At 36.1% G+C, this 26,775-nt stretch overlaps 1 protein-coding gene across 25 annotated transcripts in view; it reads right to left on the bottom strand.

The window, feature by feature from the left end:
* KCNMA1 (potassium calcium-activated channel subfamily M alpha 1) overlaps positions 1-26,775 on the bottom strand; it is a 425,369-nt gene that overhangs the window by 181,356 nt on the left and 217,238 nt on the right. For 7 of the 25 annotated variants that reach the window (XM_077784567.1, XM_077784568.1, XM_077784570.1 and 4 more), the window contains exon 4: positions 13,614-13,637. The exons of the other annotated variants lie outside the window; for them this stretch is intronic. In XM_077784567.1, coding sequence (XP_077640693.1) covers positions 13,614-13,637 — 24 coding nt within the window. The remainder of the gene's footprint in view (positions 1-13,613; positions 13,638-26,775) is intronic. 25 annotated transcript variants of the gene reach the window in all.

Genomic DNA, 26,775 nt, shown 5'->3' with positions numbered 1-26,775 from the left:
ATATGAGTTTCTACTCTGCTGAGAATTGTATGCATGTTGTTAAAGACCTTGATCCAGAAATCACATTTCTGTTTTCCAGTTGTTTGTAAGATACAAGCAAGCATTTCAAAGGAATTATTTCATTCATTCAGTTAGTCATTCATACAGTGTTTATATTGACCTGTTCAGGTAATATTTGAAAATTAACATGCAGATACCTTTAGGAGAGGACAAGCAGGAGAATACCTCAGGATTGCTTAACCCCACATTAACCCTTAAAGAACTGACTTCTTTCTAAAGACACACCTATGATACTTTAGGAAGAAACCTAACGAGTACACAGGTACAGTGAAACATTACATGCTTTTAAGTCATAAAACCTTTAACAAAAAATAGTTGCTTAGGAATACATTACCCATTAGCAACCTGGAGTACTTAGTCTTGTAGAATCCCTTGTTTATAAAAAGTTGATTGGAATTTTTTTTCTTTTTCTCACTTTTTTTTTTTTTTTTTGTATGGCAATTTAATGCACTTTATGTACAGTACTATGAACTGAGTAGAAAAGCAGCATAGCCCACTGGTAAAATTAAATAACAAAATAAATTGAAGAATTTGAAGCAGTACTCTAAGGGTTAATTTCTGCATGCAGGTTAATTAAAATACCCTTGTGTGTATCAGGCAGCCATTGCAAATTTTAGCTTATTATTTTATGCTCTACTTGACCGTGGGACAAATCCAAAGCTTACTCTATACAAACTGGTACTTTATAAATATCCTTTTTTTTATCTAAGGAAGGTGGTAACTTCCATAAGTATCATCAGTGATTTATTTGTGAGGTTTCTAAAACAGGTTGTTGAAGCCACAGTCCAATGTAGTCATAGTCCAAAGTGAAAATCATGTCCCAATATATGTCAATGTATATACTACATATATATAATGTCCCACCATATATACATATATATACACACATATATTGCAAATGATCATGTGTTCATCACAACTGTAAGAGAGGGAAACTAGAACGTAGATCATTTGAACATTTAGAGCCCTAGAAAAAATCCTTTTAGAAAAGCAGAAATTTGTTGGCTTTCTAGATCAAATAAATCACTGAGCATGAATACAATACCAGTTAGTATAGCAGTAGTTCTGCAAATATAATGCTAGACTGCTCAACAAGCAAGATTCTATGCATTATGAATGTTAGGTACCTAACTTAAGGCATAAAGGAAATTACCTGGACTACCAGGTCATTACACATGCAGCCAAATTTTCCATTCCTTGTATACATTTCAGGTCAAACAAGTTAATTACAGCATGCTCTCTCCTGTCTCTAGATGCATGAATGTATACAGCAAAATTCTCCTTGATGTACAATCGGTTCATATTTTAAGAAGCTTCAGTGCTACAGGAAATTTTATTAGAATTGTTTTTCAAAGGCTATTTGAAAAGGCATTGAAGTTATGAGACACTTCTGTTATAGTTCAAATAAAATTGATTTACAAGAGCAGGTAGAAGGGAAGAGAAGCCAAATGTTAACATACAGGAGAGCAGACAATATCTCACATTTAAAACCACAGTTTTAGCTACAAAAACAGTGGATGTAATTTGAGAACCCAAATGGATAATTTTCTGTACAGCACTAATGAGAACAAGGGATTTTGTCAAAATACGGTAGTCCACACTGAGTCACAGTGCACCCTACCAACAGGAGTACAGAGGAATGGAATCAACAGCCCTGCACCAACCCTTAACTCCAGCTTAGGTACCTGCAAAGCTAGAGAAATTCACTGAAGCTAATGGAATTGCAGAGGCTTATAACCAGGATAGAGAGCAATTTTTAGTTAAGGTCAGCTAAGGTTGCAGCTAACAGCTGTACTTTTGTGTCACTGTCTGTTACAAAAACCTACAAGATCTGACAAATTACCTAATGCATAACACATCTTCATTTTTATTTTTTTTTGCAAAAAACTTAGCAGAATGGATGACAATTCTGATTTGTGACTTTTGTTCACCTAATACCAAAATTGCAGTTTCTGATAGTGATATCCTTTAAGCTTCCTTCATTTCAGAGAGCATCCCTCTCTTTCAATGTTTAAGTTGTCCATTTCAAAGACAAACACAGCATCCTTTTTTTTTTTTATATTTCAAATGATGATTTTGTCAGAAGGGCATGATACTGAAGAAACTATTAATTTTTTCACAGATGGATTATAAAAGATTTTAAATATTCTAAATCAAACTTTCTGTTTGGATTTTTTATTTTTCTTTTCACCAGTAGCTGACATGTGAGCTGGCAGAAAAACATGGCCACTAATGTTTATCATTGCTCAATTCAGCCTGCTGCATAAAGGAAGCCAATTTGAAACTCGTCTTTACACTGAGTTTCCCAAAACCAGAAGTGCTCTAAGTACTTCTTAGTAGTGCACTAGGGTCTACAGGACCAGTAATAATACTAATAAAACTCCCTGGTTTATAATAAAACCACATGGCATATCCTATGGGATTTCACCCAATTCGGGCAGCAAAGGTTTCACTTCTGAAAAAGACAACAGACTATTAGAAACATTTTTATTCCCCTTCCATGTAAGCATGGTTTCATACATTTCTACCACAAAAAGACAGGAGAAACAATGATAAAATCAATGAAACAGCATTCTAGCAATGCGAAGAAAGATTTCATATAACTAGATAAAAATTACAGTAATGATGGAACTCTAAATGGAATGGGTGCCTCCCCCTAAAAATAGTGGCAGGATCAATACTCCAACAACTGATGTGCACATCTGGTAAATAAGCCAGCTAGGGAAGGCACCCCACCAGAAATGTTTTTCTGAACAGAGAAGGACTGGTGGTTGACGGGACAATAGGAGGTTGTCTTGGGTACAGCAATCACAAAATGATAAATTTTGATTTCTGAAGAAATAATGTGGGGGGTAGCAGGACCCCCAGAGGGCAGGTTTTGGCCTGTTGATGATGCTGGTAGAGAAAGACCCTTGGGATGCAGTCCTGAAGGGCAAAGGAGCCCAGGAAGGCTGGACATTATTAAAGATGGAAATCTCAAATGCACTGAAGCAGGCCATCTCTATGTGTCAAAAGATGAGCTGGCAGGGAAGACCATCAGCCTGGCTGAACAGAGAACTTTGGCTGGAATTCAAGAATAAAAGTGCATCATCTTTGGAAGAAGGGCCAGGCAACTCGGGAAGGCTTCAAGGATGTTGTGAGGTCATGAAGGAAGAAAATTAGAAGGGCCAAAGCCCAGCTAGAACTAAATCTAGTTACTGGCATAAAAGACAAAAAAAAAAACATTTCTAGAAATAAATCAGCAACAGGAGAGCTAAGTGGAATCTCCATCTTTTATTGGATGGAGGGAAACATAATGAAAAAGAATGAGGAGAAGTTTGAGGTACTTAATACCTGCATTGCCTTGCAGTCTTTAACAGCAAGAGCAGTTGTTTTCTGTGAACCCAGCACCCTGAGCTGGAAGACAGATGGGGAGCAGGATGAAGCCCCCACAATCCAAGGGGAAATGGCCAGTAAAATACTACACTATTTAGACAGAAATCAAGGGGGCTGCATGGAATCCATCCAAAGATACTGAGGGAGCTGGCAGAAGTGCTCTCCAAGCTACTTTCCATCATTTATCAGCAGACCTGGTTAACTGGAGAGGTCTCATCTCACTGGAAATTAGGAAATATGACACCCATCTACAAGAATGATCAGAAAGAGGATTCATGCAACTACAAGCCTGTCAGCCTGACCTTGGTGCTGGGGAAGGTCATGGAGCAGAACATCTTGAGTGCCAGCACAGAGCACATGTAGGACACCACGGCATCAGGTCCAGCCTATTTGGGGTATGAAAGGCAGTGCTGCTTGACCAATCTGATCTCCTTCTATGACAAGGTGACTTGCTTGGTGGATGAGGGAAAGGCTGTGAAGGCTATCCAGACTTTAGTCAAGCTTTTTACACCATTTCTCACAGCTGAAGAAACTGGCTGCTCATAGATTGGACTAGCTGGGTAAAAGACAGGCTGGATGGTGGAGCCCAAGGAGTGGAGCAAAAGGAGTCAAATCTACCCGGTGTCTGATCACTAATGGTGCTCCCCAGGTCCCAGCTTTGGACCCAGTGCTGTTTAATATCTTGATCTATGATCTGGTCAAGGGAATTGAGTGAGTTTTCAGTAAGCTCGCAGATGACACCAGGTTGAGCAGGAGTGCTGATCTGCTAGAAGGTAGGAAGGCTCTGCAGAGGGATCTGAAGAGGCTGGATCCATGGGCTGTGGCCAATTGTGTGAGGTTCCTGCACTTGGGTCACAACAATCCCATGCAGTGCTACAGGCTTGGAGAAGAGCAGCTGTAAAGTTGTTCACTGGAAAAAGACCTGAAGTTGCTGATCAGCAGCCAGCACACCATGAGCTAGCACATGCCAAAGTAGCCAAAGACAATAAGGTCCAGGCTTATAACAGGAATGGTGTGGCCAGCATGACCAGGGAAGGGACTATCCCTGTGTACTCAGCCCTGGTGAGGCCACCCCTCGAGTGCTGTGTCCAGCTCTGGGCCTCACACTGCAAGACAGCGAGGGGCTGAGGCAAGTCCAGAGATGGGCAACAGCTGGAGAAGGGTCTGGAGCACAAGGGGCTGGGGTTGTTCAGCCTGGAGAAAAGCAGGGTCAGGAAGGACCTTATCACTCTCTATCACTCCCTAGGGCCAGGCTGTAGCAAGGTGGGGGTCAACCTCTTCTCCCAAATATAAGTGACAGAATAAGAGGAAATGGCCTCATGTTGTGCCGGGGAAGATTAGATTGGATATTAGGGAACAATTTTTCACTGAAAACACATTGAAAGAGGCTGCCCAGGGAAGTAGTTGAGTCACCATTCCTGGAGGTATTTAAAAGATGTATAGTTGTGGCACTTGGAGACACGGTTCAGTGGAGAACTTAAAGGTCATTTCTAAATGAAATGGTTCTATGATTCTCTAATATTTGTAGGTACTTTGAAAGAGCATCTTTGATTATCTAAATAATTTTTATAACAAAACTAGTAGTTATGAAGTCCAGCTGTACACTTAAAATAGGCATAAACTACTTCATTAAGCAAGAGTGACTACAAGAGAGGTAACAAAATAATTCCATTTAATTTTACATATATGGGGCAAAACTTTGACCAGGTGTTCCCAGCATCCTTAAAGCTTTGCTGCAATCAACACTGAAGCCAACACTGTGCACAACACTTTTACCATGATGTACCACTTGTCACTTCAATTCAAAAGACCTTACTGCTGTTTAAAGAACTATTTTTGTCACCAGTTTACATCATATATTTATTATTATTGCTTATTTCTGATTGGCTTAAAATGTTTCTAATGCATCAAAATGTTTCTACTGGAATTATTCCTTGAATAGTCATAAAATGAGGGGTAGCGAGAAAAAAAATGCTTTTTGATGTTTTTTGAAATTGTTTCTGTGAGTATATTAATATGAAAGTTCTTACAGAAGCCTTCATGCATTTCCAGAACTTCAGAGGAAATGGGAAGGGAAAATATTTATTTTAAGACATATTAATCTAATTGCATTTTGTCAAGTGTTTTGAAGATATGTATGTAAAGCTTTCATAAACTGCCACAGAAGAAATTATTTCTACTGTAACTTCAAGAAAGTACTGATGTTAATATCTTACTACAGCTGTTACAACTTCAGAACTTTAAGAAGCTATTGAAAATTTTAGAAATTCAGAAAATTGTCCTAATTTACAATCTTATTTTTTGCAAATCTGCCTCATGAATGGTGGAGGAAAAGCCAAAACCGTTACAGAAACAAGAGAAAAATAATTTTTAATTTAGAATCAATACAATAAAATATAAAACTTAAAATACTGATCATACAAAAAATCAAGAATTTTTTATTTCTTGTATTCATGACAATTTTTAGACTGCACAACAGTACATTATATGAAAAAACAGTAAGTGTGCACTTTTCATCAGAAGGAATATCCATTGATGAGAGTAAATTTTAAAATTAAATCATAGTTTTGTACAGAAATACCAGTTGATGCTGCTAAAACACAAATAACACAAATAAATAATTAAGAGAAACCACTCAATATTTAGAAGTTAATTAGTATTGTATCATCTGAAGACATTACACTCACTGCACTTTCCAAATGTATTTGAATGCATTTAATATATATCAATTTGGGGCATGTACATTTTTTTTTTACAGAAAACTGCTTAAAGTGGCAGGTTTTTTTTAATTATTTTGTTTTAGTGGAAGCTCCTCTTTAATACTGAATTCCCTCAAATTTACTTCTAGGGCAAACCAAATTTTATGAAGCCTAGAGTAAAAAAAAAATGGCACAAATTTGATATAGTAGTGCCTGTTTATACTCCTTTAATACATATTTTGAACAGTACAGCAAAAAAGAAAATTAAGTTGGTTACAGTTAGGCTTTTTAACTCTGTTTCAGTGATGCAATACTAAAGTAAAACTATGGAAAAGCCACATATATCCTTTAGTAAAAGCAATTTTCTTTCAACACAGAGGAGTTTTCTCCTTTACAATTAAGTCACACAGCCCAGAAGGGAATTATAAGTTAAAACCTTCTTTACTGAAATAGGCAGGAACAAATAGCAAAATAACACAGATGCCTATCAAATATGTACCATGGGGAACAAATATAATTAAAACAAATCACTAAGACTAAATTAGAATGAAAGATGTCAAACATCCTCAAAGGGACAGAGAGCATAACATACTTTTTCTTACTTCAGTTGGCTTCCTCACTTATTGACCCAGTGAGTCCCACAGCCAGAAAAACATTATTTTCTTGCAGTATTCATCTTCTAAACACAAGATGCTTGTTAAATGCATCTCAGTTTAGAAAGTCCTTCTTTGAGTCATAGCACCAATAAAGTTTTTGACCACAAGTCTCTTTCTAAATTACCTCACTCTCCCCTTGACATGACGTGGTGCACCACTGTGGAGCTTCTGCTGCCAGCACGTTCAGTTATTGCTGCAGGAAGTGCAAGCAGAGTTAAGCTGGTTTCCTTCCCAAGGAAGGACAGCCAGGTGGATCAGCTGAACGAGGCACTGGCAAAGGCAAAGTGAACACCCACTTGGGCAGAAGGAGAAGTGCCACGTAATCTGCTGTCACGGCCCTGAGACCTGGGTCCATAAAACTCTATGGGATCATGACATAACTGCTTAGAGATATTTTTCTGAGGTTTTGTGCACCTGGAGATAGTGAGTGAGGGAGGAGCAATCCCTTTCTCATCAAATTTTGCAGACAGTTATGGCCTGATAGCTGAGGACGATGTTGCAATCATTTCTTGTATCTTCTTAAATTATTTACATTTAAATCCTATTTGACCATTCAACCTCCTACATCTAAATTCTCAGCTGTTTCTCCTATACACAAAGAGAAGGTGAACTTTCTGCTCCCAAAGTGCTTCATTGTCAAATCCCAGATTACTTTGCCAAGTACTTTTCTTTTAATTCTCAATTCTGACTCTCCTTTGCTTAATGGATTAAACTATATTTGTCTTTCCACTCACAAAACGCCCTCAACTTCAGCATGTGATTAATTTTGGATTATTCTCTTTTACTGTGTTTGTTCCCATCTTCATTTGTGCAGTCTACATGTGGAGTGGCCTCCCTTCTTCACTTAGAAATGCACCTCTCATATTCCTTCTGAAAATGCTTCGATGACCTTAGGCTCATACATATAAGCTATCTTTGGACTACATCAACAATTAGAATCCTCTTTGTTTGATTTTAAAATAAGTAAAAAAATCTAATACAAAAATCTAGTACAAATCTAATAAAAATAAAACTGTCAAATAATGTGAAATTATTTCTATCTTCCAAGATTTCTTACACTGTGTTTAACCTAAAAAAAAAAAAAAACCAAAAAAAAAACAAAACAGTAACACTTTAAATATCTGTCCTTACTTCCCTTCTTTAATTTCTATTACAACATCTTCTACTATTTTTTAAAGCCTGACAGATCACAAGCTGGCATTAGAATATTACCCTTCTATTTCTAACCTAATTAAACAAATGCATCATGACTCATCTGTTCTGAAAATGCTATCTACAACTAAGTCCTTCTATGCAATCTCCCTAATACCTTGGGAGGGAACCTTGGCAAGCTCTCAGACTAATTAGGGGTAAAAATAACAAGTTGCTCTATTCTCCTTCAAAAAAAAAAAAAAATCCAATATCAGAGGAAAAATCAACAAAACCAGATCAATAAGTATTAAATTGGTACAACTGTGTCTTTTAGTAAACATTTTTCTCAGAATCAGAGATTTTTTTTTTCTTTTGGTTCTTTCACTTCTCTGCATCATGTCATAAAGAATGGGGCTTAAAGGTTTATGTTATTCTTAATTTCCCTTTTGACTGAAATTTATTTAAAATTTAAACATATTTTTAAATGCTGTGATTTGGCAGTTTTTAATGCAAAATTAAATCTATTTAGAAACTAAGACAGATATGGATTTCCAGTGTGAAAGAAAAAGAAGCTCCTAATTTTAACTTCTGTCACATTCACAAACAAAATTAGGAAGCAAATTTAGTTGGTACAACTGCAGAACGAAGGTCTGCTTTCCTGATGCTCATCTAATGCTACCAAATTTACAAAGTCATTTACAATTGGCAACACAAGTGACAGTCAAATAATACTGACAAATAACTATTTTATCTAAATGAACTAATAAAACTTTGTAAAATTCAGCATAATGCCATCAGTTTCAATCTCTCTTTCTCAAGTTTTCCATTAATTTGAAGCATATCACGCTTCTTCAGACTCCCTAGTAAAACACAAGCCAATGTCCTCCAGCACTCAAGCAAAATCTTATTGGGCTGAGCTAATTTCCTCAGCCCAAACACAAAATTATGTATGATAACAAAAAACTTTTGCTTATAATTTTATATTGAATTATTGGGATATACAGGAAAAAAATGCATTAAAATTGCTCACTCTGAAAACAACGTAATAATTTCCTCAGGATGTGTGTATACTCACTACTGTCTTCAGCACGTATCTTTTCTAATTTTTCAAAGAGAAGTCAAACAAAGGTCCCTGGAGAACAGCTAAACACCAAGGAGCTCAGTGTAATAACAGGCTTAAGTGAGTGACCTAGACTCCTTCTCCATCTTCCAAGTTCTTTCAGTAGTGTATGAAAGACAGAGCATGTGCTTTCCTGCAAAGTACACCAGTAAGATTTTCATCCTAAGATAACTTAATTTGAAAACGTTGCTGAGAACCACATAGATAAGCAGAAAGAGCTTATTATTTTATTTTGTGTTACATTCCTTAAATGCTCATCATGAGCTAAGAACACTGGCAACTAAAAATAGCATGACATTACCTTGACAAAACAATCTCCCTGATGACAAATCAATTCTAGGGAAATGACAGCACAACAATGCCTGGAACCACATTTTTAATTAAATAAAAAGGTTTTAATTTTTAATAAAATTGATTTTGTGTGAAACTACTATCATTCTAAAGAGAAGAATATGAGTATACTGTTTCAACTCACTTTTTTGGACAGATTTTAATAGGCCACTTCAGTTTTATCTCCTATACTGATTGCATTATGAAAGGATTTGGTTGAACTGCATACCTCATTTACTAAAGTTGATAATCTTGATAACTTCTCATCTTCATAATGATATCTATTACTTCTTGTTGCATTGTTACCTGATAGTTTTTATCAAAGTCTATCTAGGAGTAATAAGTTCTTGTAGCCGCTTACCCCAGAAAAGAGAAAATAATTGGTGACATGAAAATGCTAGCAAGCCATATGAATACTACTCCCTTCTCTGTGTGGACATTGAATTAACAAATGGAAATTAATAAAGTTAGTGAGAAGTATATCAGCAGTATAAAACCTTTTCATTTATAACATACAAATAAACACTGGAGTAGATTCTTTGGAGAGATGGTGAATCTCAGAATTTTAAAATAGTAAATACTTTTCAGCCTGGCTTATATGAACAACTTACAGTCCTTGTATTTGCATGACTCAATAGAATTATCTATACATGAGATATTTCTATAATTTTTTCCTGTTGTAGGAAAGGGCCATTGAACTCTTAGATAAGTGTCTGTTTGGACAAATTTATCAATAGCTACTCTTACCTTGCAGCAAGAATGAATTCCTGAGATGCCTTGCTCTATTCCTGAGAATCCTTGCTCTATTTGTTTGCAGCTGCCATCTCTTAAAATGACCCAACAGTACTTTTCTCATTTGCTGTCCACTTCCCTCAGACTGTTTTCAACAGCCCACCATCACCAGGCATTTCCAGCTCCAGCTACTCCTCCATCTCAGTACGTTTTATTATTCTTTTATACTTTTAAAATTCTGTGTCATCTGACTGAATTATTTGAAAAAATATATACAATGAACAAAAATTAGGATGTTCTCCATATATCCTCCTTGATTAAAAAATAATACTTTTTCTTTTTTTATATCAGCAAAGAAAGGAGTTCAAATTTTCTGTTTGATATTCATAAGTGATTACTACAGATGATTTTGAATGTACTTCCCATACATTTCTTGCTAGCTTACATACTGTAATTTAAAAAAATAGTAATGTAGTCCTATGAAACTTAATCTTATTTCAACCATTCTAACTGAAAATTACAAGAGTGCAATAAAAGTATTGTACTGGAGTACAATAAACTGGAATGTAAAAATACTTACAGTACATTCATCTGTCTGTCTTTTGTATAATTCCTTCCTGTGATATTGTGATGAAAAATATCTGGCTACTCTCTAGTTTTACTGAGTAGAAACAAACTTCCAGCCTAAGGTATCTTATTTGACTTTAACAACAGCAAATAATGTAAATGAGCAATGGAAGTTAGCAGTATTGCAAAGTGGTAGAAAACTGACATTACATTACTGGATTAGCTTTTTTGGTCAAGCTATCTAATAGCATGATCCAAATTATTAGTAATCCTAAAAAACATAATCACATTGTGTTAATAGTACTTCTAAAGTAGTCCTAATACACAGTTACACCAGGCAGGATATATTTTTTTCCTATTGCAAATGAAGGCATAACATGAAGCATGTAAATTCCTTCCAAAAATCTACACAAAATTAGAAGATACATTAGTCTCAAACAAATTTCCTAATTTCAGACTCCCTCTTGTTCCTCTTGAGGACCTCTTATCCTTACCTACCCCATCAGTATGAAGGTTCTTTAAAGCACCTTGTTCAATTAATACCTAAGGCACATTTAGGGCACCTCAGGTCACACAGCTCAGCTTCTCCTCTTCCAAACTATGAGATGCGTAGTATATCCTTGTAACCTGCCACAAGGAAGCCTGTATTGGTATAATAGTTACACTTTACTAGCAATACTAAACAGGTGACTCTAAGTAAAAAACCTTTCAAGTACCAAGAGTAACTATTTAAGATCTTTGATTACACCCTGAGCATCACAGTATAGCAGTTTAAATTCCTCTGCCTTGAACCAGCTCTGGGCATAATCAAGGCCATATTCACTCCTACCATACATTAACAGTTATGACAATCTCTTCTATCAGTTCCCTTTTTTATTTTTTTTCAACTAGACCCCTGAAGAGTCTTAATTGCGTGTACCTTTAATGAGTGAAACACATTACACAGTTCTTCTAGCTATAAACTCCTTTGCTGTGGTTTAATTTCCACATCTATATAACTGCAATCTAGTAAATGTTCCTTCTTAGAAAAGCTTGTGTCACAGCTGTTGCAGCTGTGGGATCTGATTATTTACCATCACTGGTTTAAGTACAATTACCATATTCTTAAGGCAAAGTGCTGACTCTATGAAAGACTCACTGAATAGCCATATTTACTTTGCAAAATAATAGAAGTTTAAACAAAGAAGAAGTTAAGAAAATACTTAAACTTTTCCGAAAAAATTAGCCTGAAGCCTGAGTGACACCTGAGTCTCACCCAGTGGGTTTTCTAAATGGGAAAGGCAAGGCTGCTTTTAGGCAGATTAATGACACTATGCCTTTCTTTTTCATCAGTAACTTTGTCTCCATTAACAAATGGAATAAGAAAATGCCTACAGCTGTAGCAGTTGCCAAATCAATTATTAGAATCCTGATAAAAAAGTGCTTTACATCAATATAGAATAGGATTATAGTTGAGTTAAAAATTAATATTTTGTAGCCTTTTTTTCCTAACACCTCTCAGTGTAACATCCGTCACCTTTGTATCCTGGTTGCTGTGCACAAGTGAAGGGGTGTGTAGATGAACATACACACGAGCTACTGGAAAGTCAAAATAAATTCCATTTTTACTGAGAGCAGAAATAATTTAATGTTACTGTATAGATGTATGTCTGACCTGGTTTAGAATACTAGAAGAAATTTCCTCCATTGTAAGAGGGGGAAAAAAAAGCTACTGCCATTATATGGAATAATATAAAAAAAAATAAAATCCTAAGTAATCCTGAATACCACACATTCTTAGGGAAGCACAGTATCAGCACGTGGGTGGCATGACAACAGTTGTAGAAATTACTTCCATTTTGTATTACTTTGAATATATTGTATGCTTAAGTTACCTGCCTAAACATATACACTAAGAGCATATTTTCACTTTATATATACCTGTTTTCTATGACCATTTTTCAAATATCATAACCTTCTATATTATTGGCCCTCAAAGTTAAATTTATACAAATAGTATTTATTAATTAAGATGAATATTAATTTGAAATCTGTGCATTACTTCTGATACCACAGAGTGCACAAAGCGTAATTTCTGAGCATATACTATACGTTTGCAGTTATCAACAGCACTAGAAAAACTGTGTTCAGACACAATGCTTCAAGTCACTTCCCAGACTGCTCCATCATTTTATCAGGAAAAAATAGGAATAGAATTCAATCACATCTTATACCGTGCTGATGAAAGGTTCATTTAAATACATTTAAGAACATATGAATAACAGGTTGGTTAGAATGGTCACAATATCATTTATAAAGGAAATTTCAAGCAGGATTACAACTCTTTATATGGAAGGTTACCATGTTTTGTACATCAATAAATTTTATATTTTATAGCTTATTTATCATTAAAAAATACAAAAGCCTATTGCAGTTAAAACGCTTCCTAAATTCTGAATTTCAATAAATTATTACATACAATCTTACCTCTTTTCACTGTCACCTGCTGCTGAAGTTGACAGCAGGGAAAGGTTTGTCTTTCTGATACTACTGGCACCACTCAGTCCTTGTCACAGCTGGTACATCCTTTCCTCCTCACATCTTGACCACACCAGAATTATGTCTCTTGTCAATAAACTACTGTAATATGCTGGAAATTTTAAATACCTGATACATATTATGTCCTATTCATTCTATAATAGCTTAACTAAAGTTAGTGATAAACATAATTTACTTTTGCCCAAACCTTCTATTGTTATGGTTTTGTCTTTGTTTTTAATTCCATTTCATGCACTTAATGCTCTAGACTGCATTCAGTGTATACATCATTATGGTAAGCACATTGGCATGCACAGGCAATACAAGAATAGATTATAATTAATCCCATAGACAACCAAAAAAGGTGAAGTTGCATCATGCAATGAAACCAGCTTGGCCTGGGCTGCCATGCAGAAAAAAACCTACATCAATGAGTCTGCTGTACGGCTCCTAGGTAAGAGTTGATATGAAAGAGGTGAGTTATTTCAGCAATGAAGTCACAGGCTGAGAATGTTTATACTACTGTAAACAAAATACTGTACATAGCACCAGTATTACTTGAGAATGGGGGATAAGATGCTTGGAAAAGAGGACAAAAAGGATGAGAAAGAAGAAGAGGGAGAAGTAATCATAAATTACAGTAACCAGTCTGAAATCCAATCGGTTCTTTTAAATAAGCATTTTGTTATTTTGTTCAAAATAATTTCACTTGAGCTTTCAAAGCAAACCTGAATTTTTCAGTGTATTTTGAAGAAAAAAGGATGAAATAATGAGATACAGAGTAACTTCAAAATGTCCAACATGTTCAGTAATCGATGAATAACTAAAGATCATAAACACACAGATATGCAGAGGTGAATATTTCAATGCAGTGCACAGGATCCAAAGAACACAAGTTTCACTGATTTGAATGCATAATCAACCAAACTAAATGAATATGGACAATTAAGGGATGCATTGATATGAGTGATTTATTTGGTCACCTTTTGCTGCTTTTCTAGTAAAAGATATCTCTGCTGAATAAAGCAGGGTTTTTTCAGAACTTGTGTTGAATTGCCTTATCTTACTCACCTTCACAGTTCCACTGAACATAACATGACTGGAATTACAGAGTGACCACCTAGCCTGTTCTAAATCATGTACATTGTGCACAGTACTGCATAGACTGATTCCAGAGAGTTCAGAAAGACCTAATTGAGCAGATAATTTATTTTATTGCAGCATTCACTTGAGGTGCTACCCTGTGATGATAAATGTACGATCTTGTAACATTGTAACATGTTATTATGAGTGTTCCATTACAAAAGGATTTGTTCCATGTTTATCAACAGTTTTCAATATTGTTTTCAAGGAGTTTTTCTTAATTACCCTTAAATGTATATTATCACTCTATTTTTAGCACAGTTCCCAAATATATAAACTAGTTATTCAGGGTAGCAATTCACACAACATCAAAAATAGCTTTAACAAGAAAACAAAATTTAACTTACTGTATAAGGTTTTCTAAAAAATCTATTGTTCCATTTGCAGTACAATTATTTTTGGTATCTTTGTTTTTATACACTAGTAGCTTTGGGAAACATTAATCTTTTTACTTAGTTAATTGTCACAGAAACTTAGTTTAAAATCATATCAAATAATTGACAGTAGAAGTAACTTTCCTGCCTCTTGAAATGTCTTAGAATATTTTCAGAGAAACTGGTCAACATATTTGGAATTTGAAAGGTAAAAAAAAAATTCTAAATTGTTCATTCCAGATATAAAACCTCCAATTGTACTACTCTTACATAGCAAAATTGACATTCTTATTCCAGACAAACACTTCTAACCTTTCCAAAGGGATAGAACTTGCAGACAAGACTCATACCACTTTTGGCCACTGTGTGCTATTTAACAAGGCTAGCAGAATCTTTCATTAATTGCATATTAAACATGTGAATATTTTATTGGGTGTACAGATCTGCACTTACAAACTACTGCACTGTGCATGCAAATGTTATCGCCTGAGAAGAAGGTTACTTTGTCAAGAGCAATTCAAGCGCTGCTGACAAAGCCAGAAACCGAGTAAACTGTTTATGGCAAGCAGATGAGGAGCCCAAAAATTTTGGAACTTGCAGACTTCCAAAGTGTACCATTCAAATAGCTACTGTACAGTCTGTAATAGAACATCTGGCATACACAGTATGTACTACAACATATATGTATGTATCACAGCACAAATGATACATACTATATATGTATACTTTCCCATTGTTGTGGAAATAGAAGAAACTTTCTTAGCTTACTTGACAAGCATTGACTGAGCAAAAGATGAAAATCAGTCCTTAAATTTATTCTTAATAAAATCAATACACCAGTAATCTTTAATTTAGTTATGGCAGAGATGTGAATGAATCCTCAAGGTTCACATAGAACACAAAGCTGGTCTGAGTTCTACAATCTCATCACTGTGAATATAACATAATAAACACAAAAGGAGAAGAATCATATCCCTGATATCTGCTACTAATGCAGCAGAGTATGATAGAAGCTACAAATGTCACGATATCCAATGATCAGGTTAGAATACAGCTTACCATACATTTATTCAACAGTTTATTGTCCTACAAGCAGTGATTTTTTTTTCTTTTTTTTTTTTTTTTTTTTTTTTTTTTTTTTTTTTTTTTCTGTAAAACCAGCTAATTCAGAGATTCAGCTATTAGGTTTAAGAAGAGATTCAGTCGTCTGTTTTCAGATTGGAGCTAGGAACCAGCCCCATGTTAGAAAAGTTTCCCTGCTTTACCTGGAGAGAAGCTATCAAACTCATTTAATACTTAAAATCTAAAATAGCAGGAGTTTCTCTCTTTTGGTGTAGCCAAAAGCCGTAATGAACTTTACATAGTTCATACAAGTCTGTTGCAAATTATAAAACCTAAGCATTATGAAGGGTACTGTACTATTTAAAATAAATAACCAGAACTATCAAATCTAACTAAATTTCTGGGATATTTAGCCCTGGAGTCAATTTCTTCCAACCCCTGAACATAACACTCCTTTTGGTAAACCATTTGCTGGCAAAATTTAGTTTGACAAAATAGGGGATCCAATTCCTAGTTCTAGTTTTCTGTTTTGAGGACTTGGTTGCACTTAACCAGGTAAACGAGTTAATAAGTAAAAGACTTATGAACTATCTGACTGAAGATGGACATAAGAAAGGTCCTGGAACAGCAGGGTGACTGGATTCATACCCACTAACCTGTGGTGATTTGAACAATTACATTGCCACTGCATTTTATCTACAAAACCAAATGCATTGAAGTTTCAAATTTTCCCTAGGCAGCAAAGCTTATTCAACTTGCATGAGACATTCATGTTTATGACGGAGAGCTGGTTTAGAGAAAAAGCTTGATTTCCTATGAACTAAGAGGGCCTTGAGCCAAGCCTTGAGATATCATGCTAAAAGAGTACACAAAGCATGTACTTGTCATCCTTTCACATCCAGGCTAGAACAACACCAGCCTACCCTGATTACTGTAGCTGTTTATTTCACTTCTGTCCCCACCTCAAGCAAGCACATTACTTCTCCTTTCCAGAATTCACTCACTTCCCAGCCAGTTTCTCTCACATAAAGAAAAAAAAAAAAAAAAAACAACAACAACAACACAACAACCAACCAAACAAAAAAAAAACCCCAAACTATCTCCCTAATGCTCTGATTCTTCCTATAAACACCAATTAAGAACCACACAACAGTTTTCCCCTGTGTGCTCAGGATTTTCTCTCTAATGTGGTTCTGTACTTGCAGCAATTCCATGTAAGTGAACTAGCACAACAAATATTATTAGTTGTTATGTTAAAGCACAGGCACAAATCTCTGGCATTGCAGAATGTGTGTTTGGGATAAGATGCACAACCACTGCACATGTGTTGATTTTATAATTTATGAAATATGTTACAGGAAAAAAAATAGAAGATGAAAGGTTTTCCCAAAGTAAACATTGCAAAAGGGAATTTTAAAAATAAGTTAAAGCCTTTCACATCCCCTGGAAGAACTGTATCTACACAAACACTTGGCAAGAGTGGAGCGCTGATATAACAAGGGAGCTTTGACATACTAAAGAGAAAAGGACGCAGCAAGTGATATCAGAATCCAACAGCTTAACATCCAAACCTGGGTCTACCCAAGGTCTTAGGGAAGCTCAGAAAAAAAAAAAGATAAGAATTACAAGCTATAACTTACTCACACTTAGTTTCTGCTAGAATATGGTTTAGTAGGATTCTATGTTGCTCACTGAAAATACTATAAAGCACATTACTAAATACTCAAAACACCTTTAATGCCAAAGGATTTGTCTATATAGAAACAAGAAGAAACTATGTTAAATAAATCGGAGAACTAGGAAGAGCAGTGTCCCAGGACTTCTGTGGATAATGCACAAAGGACTGAAATGTAAGACTTACTAATCTATCTCTGATGAGGACTGTAAAAAACATGTTTCTATTCAATAACTGCCTATTAGAGAAGTTCACTGAAATGAGCATTAGCCAGTAAATGAACTGGCATAATGGAAGATACATCAGGATTGTGCTTTATGGAACAGTTGGATCCTTAAGTATCCTGTCTAATGTTAGATTAGATCGCAGCCTTCAAGTTACAAACCATGTATGGCAAACTTATGCACAGTATCATTGATGAGCATGTCTGCATCCCCACCACCTTATTACTACTGCAAAGTCCTAGACATACTGGTCTGTGTTTAAAGCAAGAATCTTTGTGGAAACCTGTGTAGGTAGATCTGTCTTCTTTATGAGACTGCACAAAGATGTTTTTTAATGAAGCTGTCAAACTGACAGGCCAAACTTTGTTACCCACAGAACCATCAACCCATCACTACTGTAAATCTTATGCACACTGAAGAAAAGTAACTAGACTGGCCTTAGAAATTCTTGGCAGGCTTCTCTGCATTCTTGCTGTTTGTTCAGATGAACACAGACTGCTAGACCGAAGATTCTGTAGTTCATTCAACCTCTTCCAGCAGCTTGCCAAGGCCTTAAGATGGATTATATTTATCATACACAATGGCAGTAAGATACTGGATGTTATAAATTATTGCAACTTCACTGACAGACATGCTTTTACACAAAGTCTGATGGTGAATTATGGCCTTATGAAAAACAAGTTGAAAGATGCGTTCCTGACTGATCATGACATATCAGTTCCAAACCAGTTAAATACCTACATATATGGGAAAACCTCTGTGCTTCCAGAAGTATCAAACTTTGCAGTTTCATCCATTTTGAAAAACTATAAAAGCTCTATTCAAGAAGTGCATTTGTTTTCTATGTATATTTCTTCCCTTTCCCAAAAGGTGTTATTATTAATGTAGTTATGGACAAAAAAAATCTAAGTATCTTAAACTTTCACATTTCTGAATAAGACATTAGTATAGAAACAAATATAGAAACAGCATTACCCACATTTATGCTTCTTTTTCTCTAAGGCATCTTAGTGATGCAAAGGAACAGGTAAGGACAGAGTTCATAAAGAACTAGCATTCACTGGGTAGTATTAAAAACTTTTGAAAAATATGTGTAAAATATATAAAACATACTTGTATGTATTTTTTATCATGAATAGACCTTTTTTGTCACTTTTCCTGTTAAGTTAAAGAGCTCTCATTACGCGTTAATACTCCTCCTTTATTCTCCCACCACCATCTAAATTCATTATAGATGCAACAACTTTAGCTGAAAATGAACTTGTCTCTAGGATGTGTCTCTTCACTTTAAATTCCTTTATGGACTGAAGGGACACAATTTTTCCAATGATTCATAGACAACAAATCATGGCAAGATTTATTTCATTCTAAGCTAAATTATGTGACTCCTTGAAGGGGAAATGAGTGGCATGATGTTGGAGGGAAAATTAGCCTGTACAAAAATGTCCTGATAGCTTTAAGGACTTTTTAAATATAATAAAACCCTAGAAACTCCTGAAACAAATATTAAATCTTGTAATAGCTGAAGATTAAGAGTCCCTTTTTTTAAAAAAAATTGCCTTTGGTGATACCATGAGGAAATGTATTTCAAGTGTTCTTATAGATGGTTTAAACATTTCCTATGAAGTTTGAAGTCTTTCCTTTGATATTTTCTCTTCCAGTTACAAATAGATAAGGCTGGCTGACCAAGTCCTAAAGAGGAACAAATAGAAAGCATGCCTTACTCTTAGATGACTCTTCAATTTAACATGACTTTCATTTCAAAGAATAGACGTGAAAGTGAACAAGAAGTTTTAGAAGAACTTATAATGAAGGCACTGAGGACATGCCCAAGTTCTATTGAGTGTTCATTGCCACAATTCCCACACCCTTTTGTTCCTTTTCATCTCATGTTTTTCAGCCAACAAACTGACAAATTCCTACCTAGAATACTAGCTTCCTTTTATCTCTTGGGAATAAGGATCTAGCTGAATATGAACTCCATAGAACTACTAGTTGTATTCAGATGGCAGTGCAGACAGTGAGAAAATTAGTCAGTTCTGCTCTCTCTTCAGCAGAAGGCTGCTTTGCCCACTGCTCAAACCAAAATTCTGGAGAGTGCATAAGCTATCTAGTCAGAAGATGAACTCAAGTAAAAAAGGGAAGTACCACAGACCCCTTCCTACTCCCCACAATATTTTCAAGGAATGATGAGAGTAGAGGACAGACTGGTTTCATACCTCTCTCTAAATGCTAGAAAAGTCAATTCCTTTCCCCATTTTGTCACACAAGACCCTACTGAGCCTGTGTCATCCTCTCCACAGTGATAGCGTGACGCTGCAGGGGTAATACTGCCCTTGTTCCCTGCAGCAAAGCAACAACTCTTTAGGAAGTGCAGAGGTACAGAGAGGGGACGTGTCTCTATTAATAGTTCTGCCTGAGCTATGAATAAGCTTCTCAATACTTGTCTTGTGAAACTGATATCCTGATCAACATACCAGGATGGTGGTACCAGCAGTTAGCATTTCCAAACTCCAGGTTCCCACCTGCTGTTTTTCTTTTGGTTGAGTTTTAATTCTTCACCCAAATAAGTAGTTTGAAAGAGAAATAGATCTTTATTTATTTTAATAAACCACCACTGAATCCCTCTTCTCCTCTACTAAAATATCTTTTCAAGACTTTATTATGATTAAGAAAAAGATTTAAATAAACAGCTATGCACCTGCATGAAATCTTACAGCTGAATGGCATGAAGTTAATGCTCAGAGTATTAATTTGATTAGCAGGCCTGCTGTCATGCTGAGGTGTATTTCCATTGTGTGTTACCACAGTTGATTGTATGAAAATGTTCCCTTGGATAATTTTGTTTCTATGCAACTGTTTCTTCATGAAAGTTTTTGGGGTTTTTTTTAAGTACTAAATATGCATTTGTATGTACCTCACAGACTTTGCTTCATACTGTATCACCTACTTGGTATCCTCTGAGAATGCCAAAAAGTATATAACTCCAAAGACTGCTTTTCAAGATGTTGAGAAAAAGCAATCTTCAGTGTAATGTCTGCCAATTTTTAGATCTGAAACTCAGAGAATGAAAAATCTGTCTTTAAATAAATGCTGTCACTCTGCCAAATACACTCCATACCTTCCCTTCCAGTTCTGTGGTATTTTATCACTAGCCTGTAGCTGTCTGCTGTTTACTAAAATTTTGGATTTTAATTTTCTGTTCTGTTCTTCCTCTAGGCATTCAGTCCTGGGGGTGAGGGATGTTTTTTGTTTGTGCACGGAGAAGAGGAAAGCTCCAAGTGTTCATCAGGGGTCAGCCTTTGAGTAAGGCACACATGATATTAGAGCAGTCTCCACAGACTTAGATCTCATGCAAGCAAGTAATTTATTTTCATTTACCTCCTGCCTGAGAGGTGACTTCACTGATTAATCTACACAGGCAGGTTCATTCCTGTCTCTCCAAACCCAATAAAACTGTTAGTGACACTCCTAATCAATACAGAAGAATTCCAATTTACGTTTCAATGTTAGTCACACGCAAAAACTCTCTTTCTCCATAAACCCAAGTTTTATATATATAGCAACGAGTCAGAAAACTCCTTTCTGGTGTATTAATCAAAGTCAAGCACGTATCAGCCATGACTGAGCTTCAATGCAAAACTTCCAAAGGCTGTCAGTATTCTGTTTGCTGTTGTACCACTGGCTGGCATCATCCTATCCCAGCACCTTGGTTTCAATTTGCTGATTGATTATTTAGCTGACAAATACAGACTTGGCTTACAATGTGAAGTGTTTTGTGCTTGACAGCTCTACTGATTATGAAAACTAAGAATAATAATTTCAGCAATTCTTTTAATAGACCTTGTCCCTCTCAATAGCCAACATCAACAAGACAAAATAATTCCTAGCATTTGGTGCAGACTTTGCTTTGTGTTTTGTAAATTTGTCCCCTGGCTTTTCAACAAATATTTGAGAAAGACAAGATTTATAAGGATAGGCAGTAATGGTCTTCAACCAGCTTTCCAAAATAAATAGAAGGGAATTTTGTCTGATTTCGATGATGACAGCAGGCATTCACTCCACTAACTTAATCCCACTAACCAATGCAGTGTGCAAAATTGTACAGATAAGGCCTGGGGGTTTGGGTGGGAGGGGGTGCCGGAGGTGTAGAGAAGCCTTTTACTGAACAAGAAAATAATGAAGAAATTCTAGTGACTGGAACTATAAAAAGATATCTACATAACTCTATGTATCTGCAAAGAAAACCAGTCCATTAAATATATAAAGTCTGAAAGAAAAAAAGGTGTTTTACTGATTTTTCTTCCTTCCTCAAAACTTCTGTGAGAATTTTTCAAGAGCAAGTAGAATAAAGGAAGATACTGAAAGCACCCTTGTTAATATATTACATCCAGTTGTCATGCTCTCAGCTTCACAGATAGGTAAATTTACTGATTCTTAAAAAGTTCTTGTGAAATTCAGCTTCATAAATTGGGAAGGGAGCAAATATGTCTAATGCTCTGTGTGATCACAATACATTTATTTGGCATTCAATATAAGCACCACACACAAGATTTTTATAATTTAAGCACTCTTCTCTTGCAATTTGAAGACTTGATAATAGCTACAGGGCAGGTCTAACATTTAAGTGTTGAGAGGAGTGCAGCCAAGTTAAACATTATAATTTTTTTAAATACAGTATAACATGTTTAAATGTCATTTATGGCACAAATTTTGTGAGTTAACATGTCTATGTGGAGAAAGACACTTTTGATCAATCTGCTGGCAAACTTGTTCATATTTCTACCTCACAATATGACTCCTACCCCTCCCAAAATATTGGAAGATTATAGTTTTAAATGAGTAGTAAGAAGCCATGATAGTGCTCTGTTGGCAGAGAAAATCATGGTTCTTGTGCCAGCTCTCAGAACATCATGTTTATCAGTTATGGCTTTGCAAATTTGCTCACATATAACACATACAACATCTGAACTACTTGAGAAGAAATTCCCAGATTTCTCATTAAAACTGAGTACTACAAGCACTACTACATTAAAGGACTAATGCTTCATACAGCCAGAAAAAGCACTGCCTCATAAAAGTAGATTAAAAACTACATATTCTTGCAAAATCAAGACTCCTAAGGTCACACTACAAACTCACTAGGATTCAGGTTTGCCTACTATTCATTTATCAGGACAAAATCTTGGAGAAATATTGTGTTGTATACAAAGAAAACAGATACTTAAAACATTCAATCTTCATATTTCACTCATGTGAACCCAAAGGATCTCATTATTCACAGATCAACTAGCAGAAACTATTATCCATTAACCTCCTAAAAAACTGAAATGGAAACTGGGGTGTTTTTAGCAATAACTGCTTACAAAAATGTATACAAAATTACTGGACATCATAACTATCCTGTCTTTACTCATAACTTGTAACCCCATTTTCCCATCATACTTTCATCAAAGGAATTTTTGCACACCTGTTATTCCTAAAAGGAGATGCCTTTGAAGTTATCAGTCTTCTTCATAATCAAATTGTCTATAAAGAATTGACTATTAATGGGCTCACCTTCTGAATAAGACTCTTAGACTCATACGAAGCAATTAAAATCACTTATTTGTAAATTTCTTTTCTTGCACATGAATGACAAGGAATTTGTATGTATTGCCATGTAAAATAATTATTGCTATTTCTTTACATTCATTTTCATCTGAGTGCAAAGGTCAGTTTTGACAGCTGAAGCAAAAGCAACACCAGAGATGACTTTGAAAATCAAAGAGTGATCCTCATTAATATGATTGCAAAATTCTTATTCTGAAACTGGCATTCATACTTTTGTCAATTTAAGTCTTGCATACAATCTTTTTCTACCCTGTTCATTTGTCCTTCCCAACTCAAGCATTTTCAGAAGTTAATGAAAAGACCAAAATGCAGGACAAACCAAGTCTACCAGCAAAAATACTAGCTCAATTTCGGGGAGAGATGACTAGTGATATCACACCACTGTTTGATGGGGCTTTCTGCCTTTGCTAATGACAACCTCAATTGTCCTCTTGCCAAAATCCAATTTGCCTTTCCCAACACAAACAGATAGCTTCTGTCAGGAAACACACAGCCTAAAAACACCACTTAGTGGCAGGTAGATCTGCAACCCACAATTACCAGCTGGAGCTACAACTGTAAGCCCAGGAAAATCAGCCAGAAATTCCTGAGCTAACAACATCTGTTCAAGAGATTGTAATCAGCTGCCAAAAAAATGACAGAAAATCATGGGAGTACCAAATATTTTGAGAGATCTTCCATGTAAGACAATAATCATTACCTGTTAACCTAGAGTGCTTGATTAAAAAAAAAAAAAAAAAAAAAAAAAAGGGTGTGGAACATTGCCCAGAATAAATATGTTTAGTGATCTTTATTAATTATGGGTCCCATAATCACATCACTTGGGGAAGTAGTGAAGAGACATGTTATTTAATTCAATTTTTTACTGCCTCTCTTTCCTTCTGTTCTGTAAACCTGTATATTGTTTAATCTATTTCTGGGTTTAGTAAAGAAGAGATTGCTTTCTCATTTTTTATGCACCACAAATTACAAAAAAATTCTAAAGGTTAAAATGTACAGGCCTCAGGCTTACCAGCAACAACAACGATGTTAAAATCTATTAAGTACATTCTGCAATCACACCAACTGTTTGTGGAATGAATAACATGATGTATGGATACTGAAAGTCTACTGTCTTTTCTATCTTTTCCAAACACCACTAGGAAAAGTTAGCTCACAGTGATGCTGCTATGTTTTGTTATTATCTTACAAAAGACAACATTTCCTATGTTTGTAATTCAAAATCTTTTCTACACATTTATGACCAAAATCTGAACTACAAAGAAATACCTCAGCTACAATATTCAATCAAAACAGTAGTTTTGCTATAGGACAGGTAAAATCACCAGGGATAATGCACTTGAGCTTGCTTAGTACTAAACAAAGAAGGAATACACTGATATGAAACCCTAAAATAGAGCACTGATTCTGTAGGTAAGGCAAATGATTAAAAAAGCAAATTGAGTTTTCCTTTCCCCAAACCATTCTGCCTGGACATCTTTCCTCAAGCTCTAGAATTGAGTTTATCAGTCTGGGTTGTTCACTGGGGGTTTTCCTTCCATTTGTTATTCATCTTAATCTAAGCTCATACCATATTCTGTATATTTCCCTCTATTTACCCAAAAGATAATCAACTAGAACTTTGGATTTACAATGTTTAGAGTAACATAAACACAGCACGGAAGAAAAATTATTAGTCTTCTTCCTGAATTACCTAGAAGACTTTGGAGTTACATGGAAACCTTTCTGTCTTTTGATGTGCAGACTTCAGTTTGTCAAGTTCACAATCTCAGCTTTTCCAGTATAAATGCTTAGTGCTGAAGAAAACTGAAGTAGACCACCGTTTATTCATCAAGTTAATGTAACTACACAACATCTTGATGGAAATCTGAATTATTATATAGTAGCAGGTGTTCTACCTGCATAAAACCACATTATTATAATATAGAATAGTATACGCATGTAATAATGCGGTAAAAATTACTAGGGAGTATCACCCTGATTCTTAAGATTTTCTAAAGCCTTCTGAGTTTACATTCTGTTAGAAAACTTTCCCACACATTTTCTATAAACAACATATTGTTTTGCATTCCTTCGTGGGGGTGGAAGAAGTTAATATACTAATAATTTGTCCAATGTCTTTGGAGAGGTGGTCCATTCACTCTCCAATCCACTGTCACCTTTGGAAAAGTATAAAGCCTGGAATCAAAATAATAAACTTCCTCCCTTTTTTACCTTGCCATCGTGGTGGCTCGTGTGTCCTATAGCAACAAGGGAGATTTTCAAGCATAAAAAAAATAACACAACTCTGTGCCCGGTTGGTCACCCACATAAAGGAACTGCCCCTTCTTAGAAGTTTTACCTACAGCTCAAAGGTATGCCTAAAGAAAGAATTAAGAGCACACTGGAGAGGAAGATAGATTATAAAATTTAATATGAAGTTTGAATTAACTGCTTCAAATTAAGCAATTACTTTAAGATGTCCTTGATCTGTGAATACTCCCAAAATTCATTTCTAACTACCTTCTGCAACCAAGGCTCTACAGATTCTCTAACAAGTTTTAGGCACAGTGCTCTGGTGCCTCTTCACAAGTTCAGTTTTAAGCTGATCACCAGATTTTGAAACAGAAGCTCATTTTTTTACCCACCTCTCTCAGCTTAGATGACTGGAAATCGTTGCCAAGCTCTCGGGGAACTTAATCTAGGTTTTATTTTATTTATTTTCACTACCACTGAGCAGTGACTTTCAAATGCCATTCACTCTAGTGCTGTTTTGGGCACGGCCAGGGCACTGCGGGCCTGGCAGGACTCTGCCGGGCGCCCCAGGAGCGCCACTCCATCCAACCCGGCTGTCAGGGAACAGCGAGGGACCGAACCGGCAGGAGCCAGGAACACCAGCCTGGCCCTGCACACAGGGGACTGGCCCTGCACACGGGGGACTGGCCCTGCACACGGGGGACTGGCCCTGCACACGGGGGACTGGCCCTGCACACAGGGGACTGGCCCCTGTGCAAGAGCTGCCAGCAATGGGTCCTGCTGCTCCGGGGAAGGGCGAGGCAGGCGGGAGGCCCGGCTGTGCCCAGGAGGTCCCAGCTGAAGAGAGAGGAGCGGCTGGGGCAGCACCTCTGCCAAGGTTCTGGGCAGCCCGTCCACCCTGCACCGCCTGTGGGTGCCAGAACAAAATCCCTTCTAGGCCTAAATGTGCCAAGTGAATGGTTAACCCCGTAGGAAATTCTAATGGCTGAGAGGCAAAGGCATGTTTTGGATGGAAATATTGTCACAGGCTTATGTATAGAAAATTGGTCAGGAGCTGCAAGATTAAAAATTGCTGGTTTTACTTTTAAGTAAATGCTGCAAAGTATTATTTGTGAAATTGATTTCTTAATCTCTCCTCCCCAGTAAGTGTTCTCTGAATTGACTTCCACACTAAAAATTAATTTACAGGGCTTTAAGCAGTGAAAAAAAAGGACAAGAAAAACACAACATTATGGCTCTTATATTTAGGACATAAATGAGGT

This window comes from Lonchura striata, chromosome 7 (assembly GCF_046129695.1).
Source record: "Lonchura striata isolate bLonStr1 chromosome 7, bLonStr1.mat, whole genome shotgun sequence".
NCBI classification, from domain to species: domain Eukaryota; kingdom Metazoa; phylum Chordata; class Aves; order Passeriformes; family Estrildidae; genus Lonchura; species Lonchura striata.
Note: the sequence above shows the minus strand (reverse complement) of the source record. Positions and strands in the feature narration are given on the sequence as shown.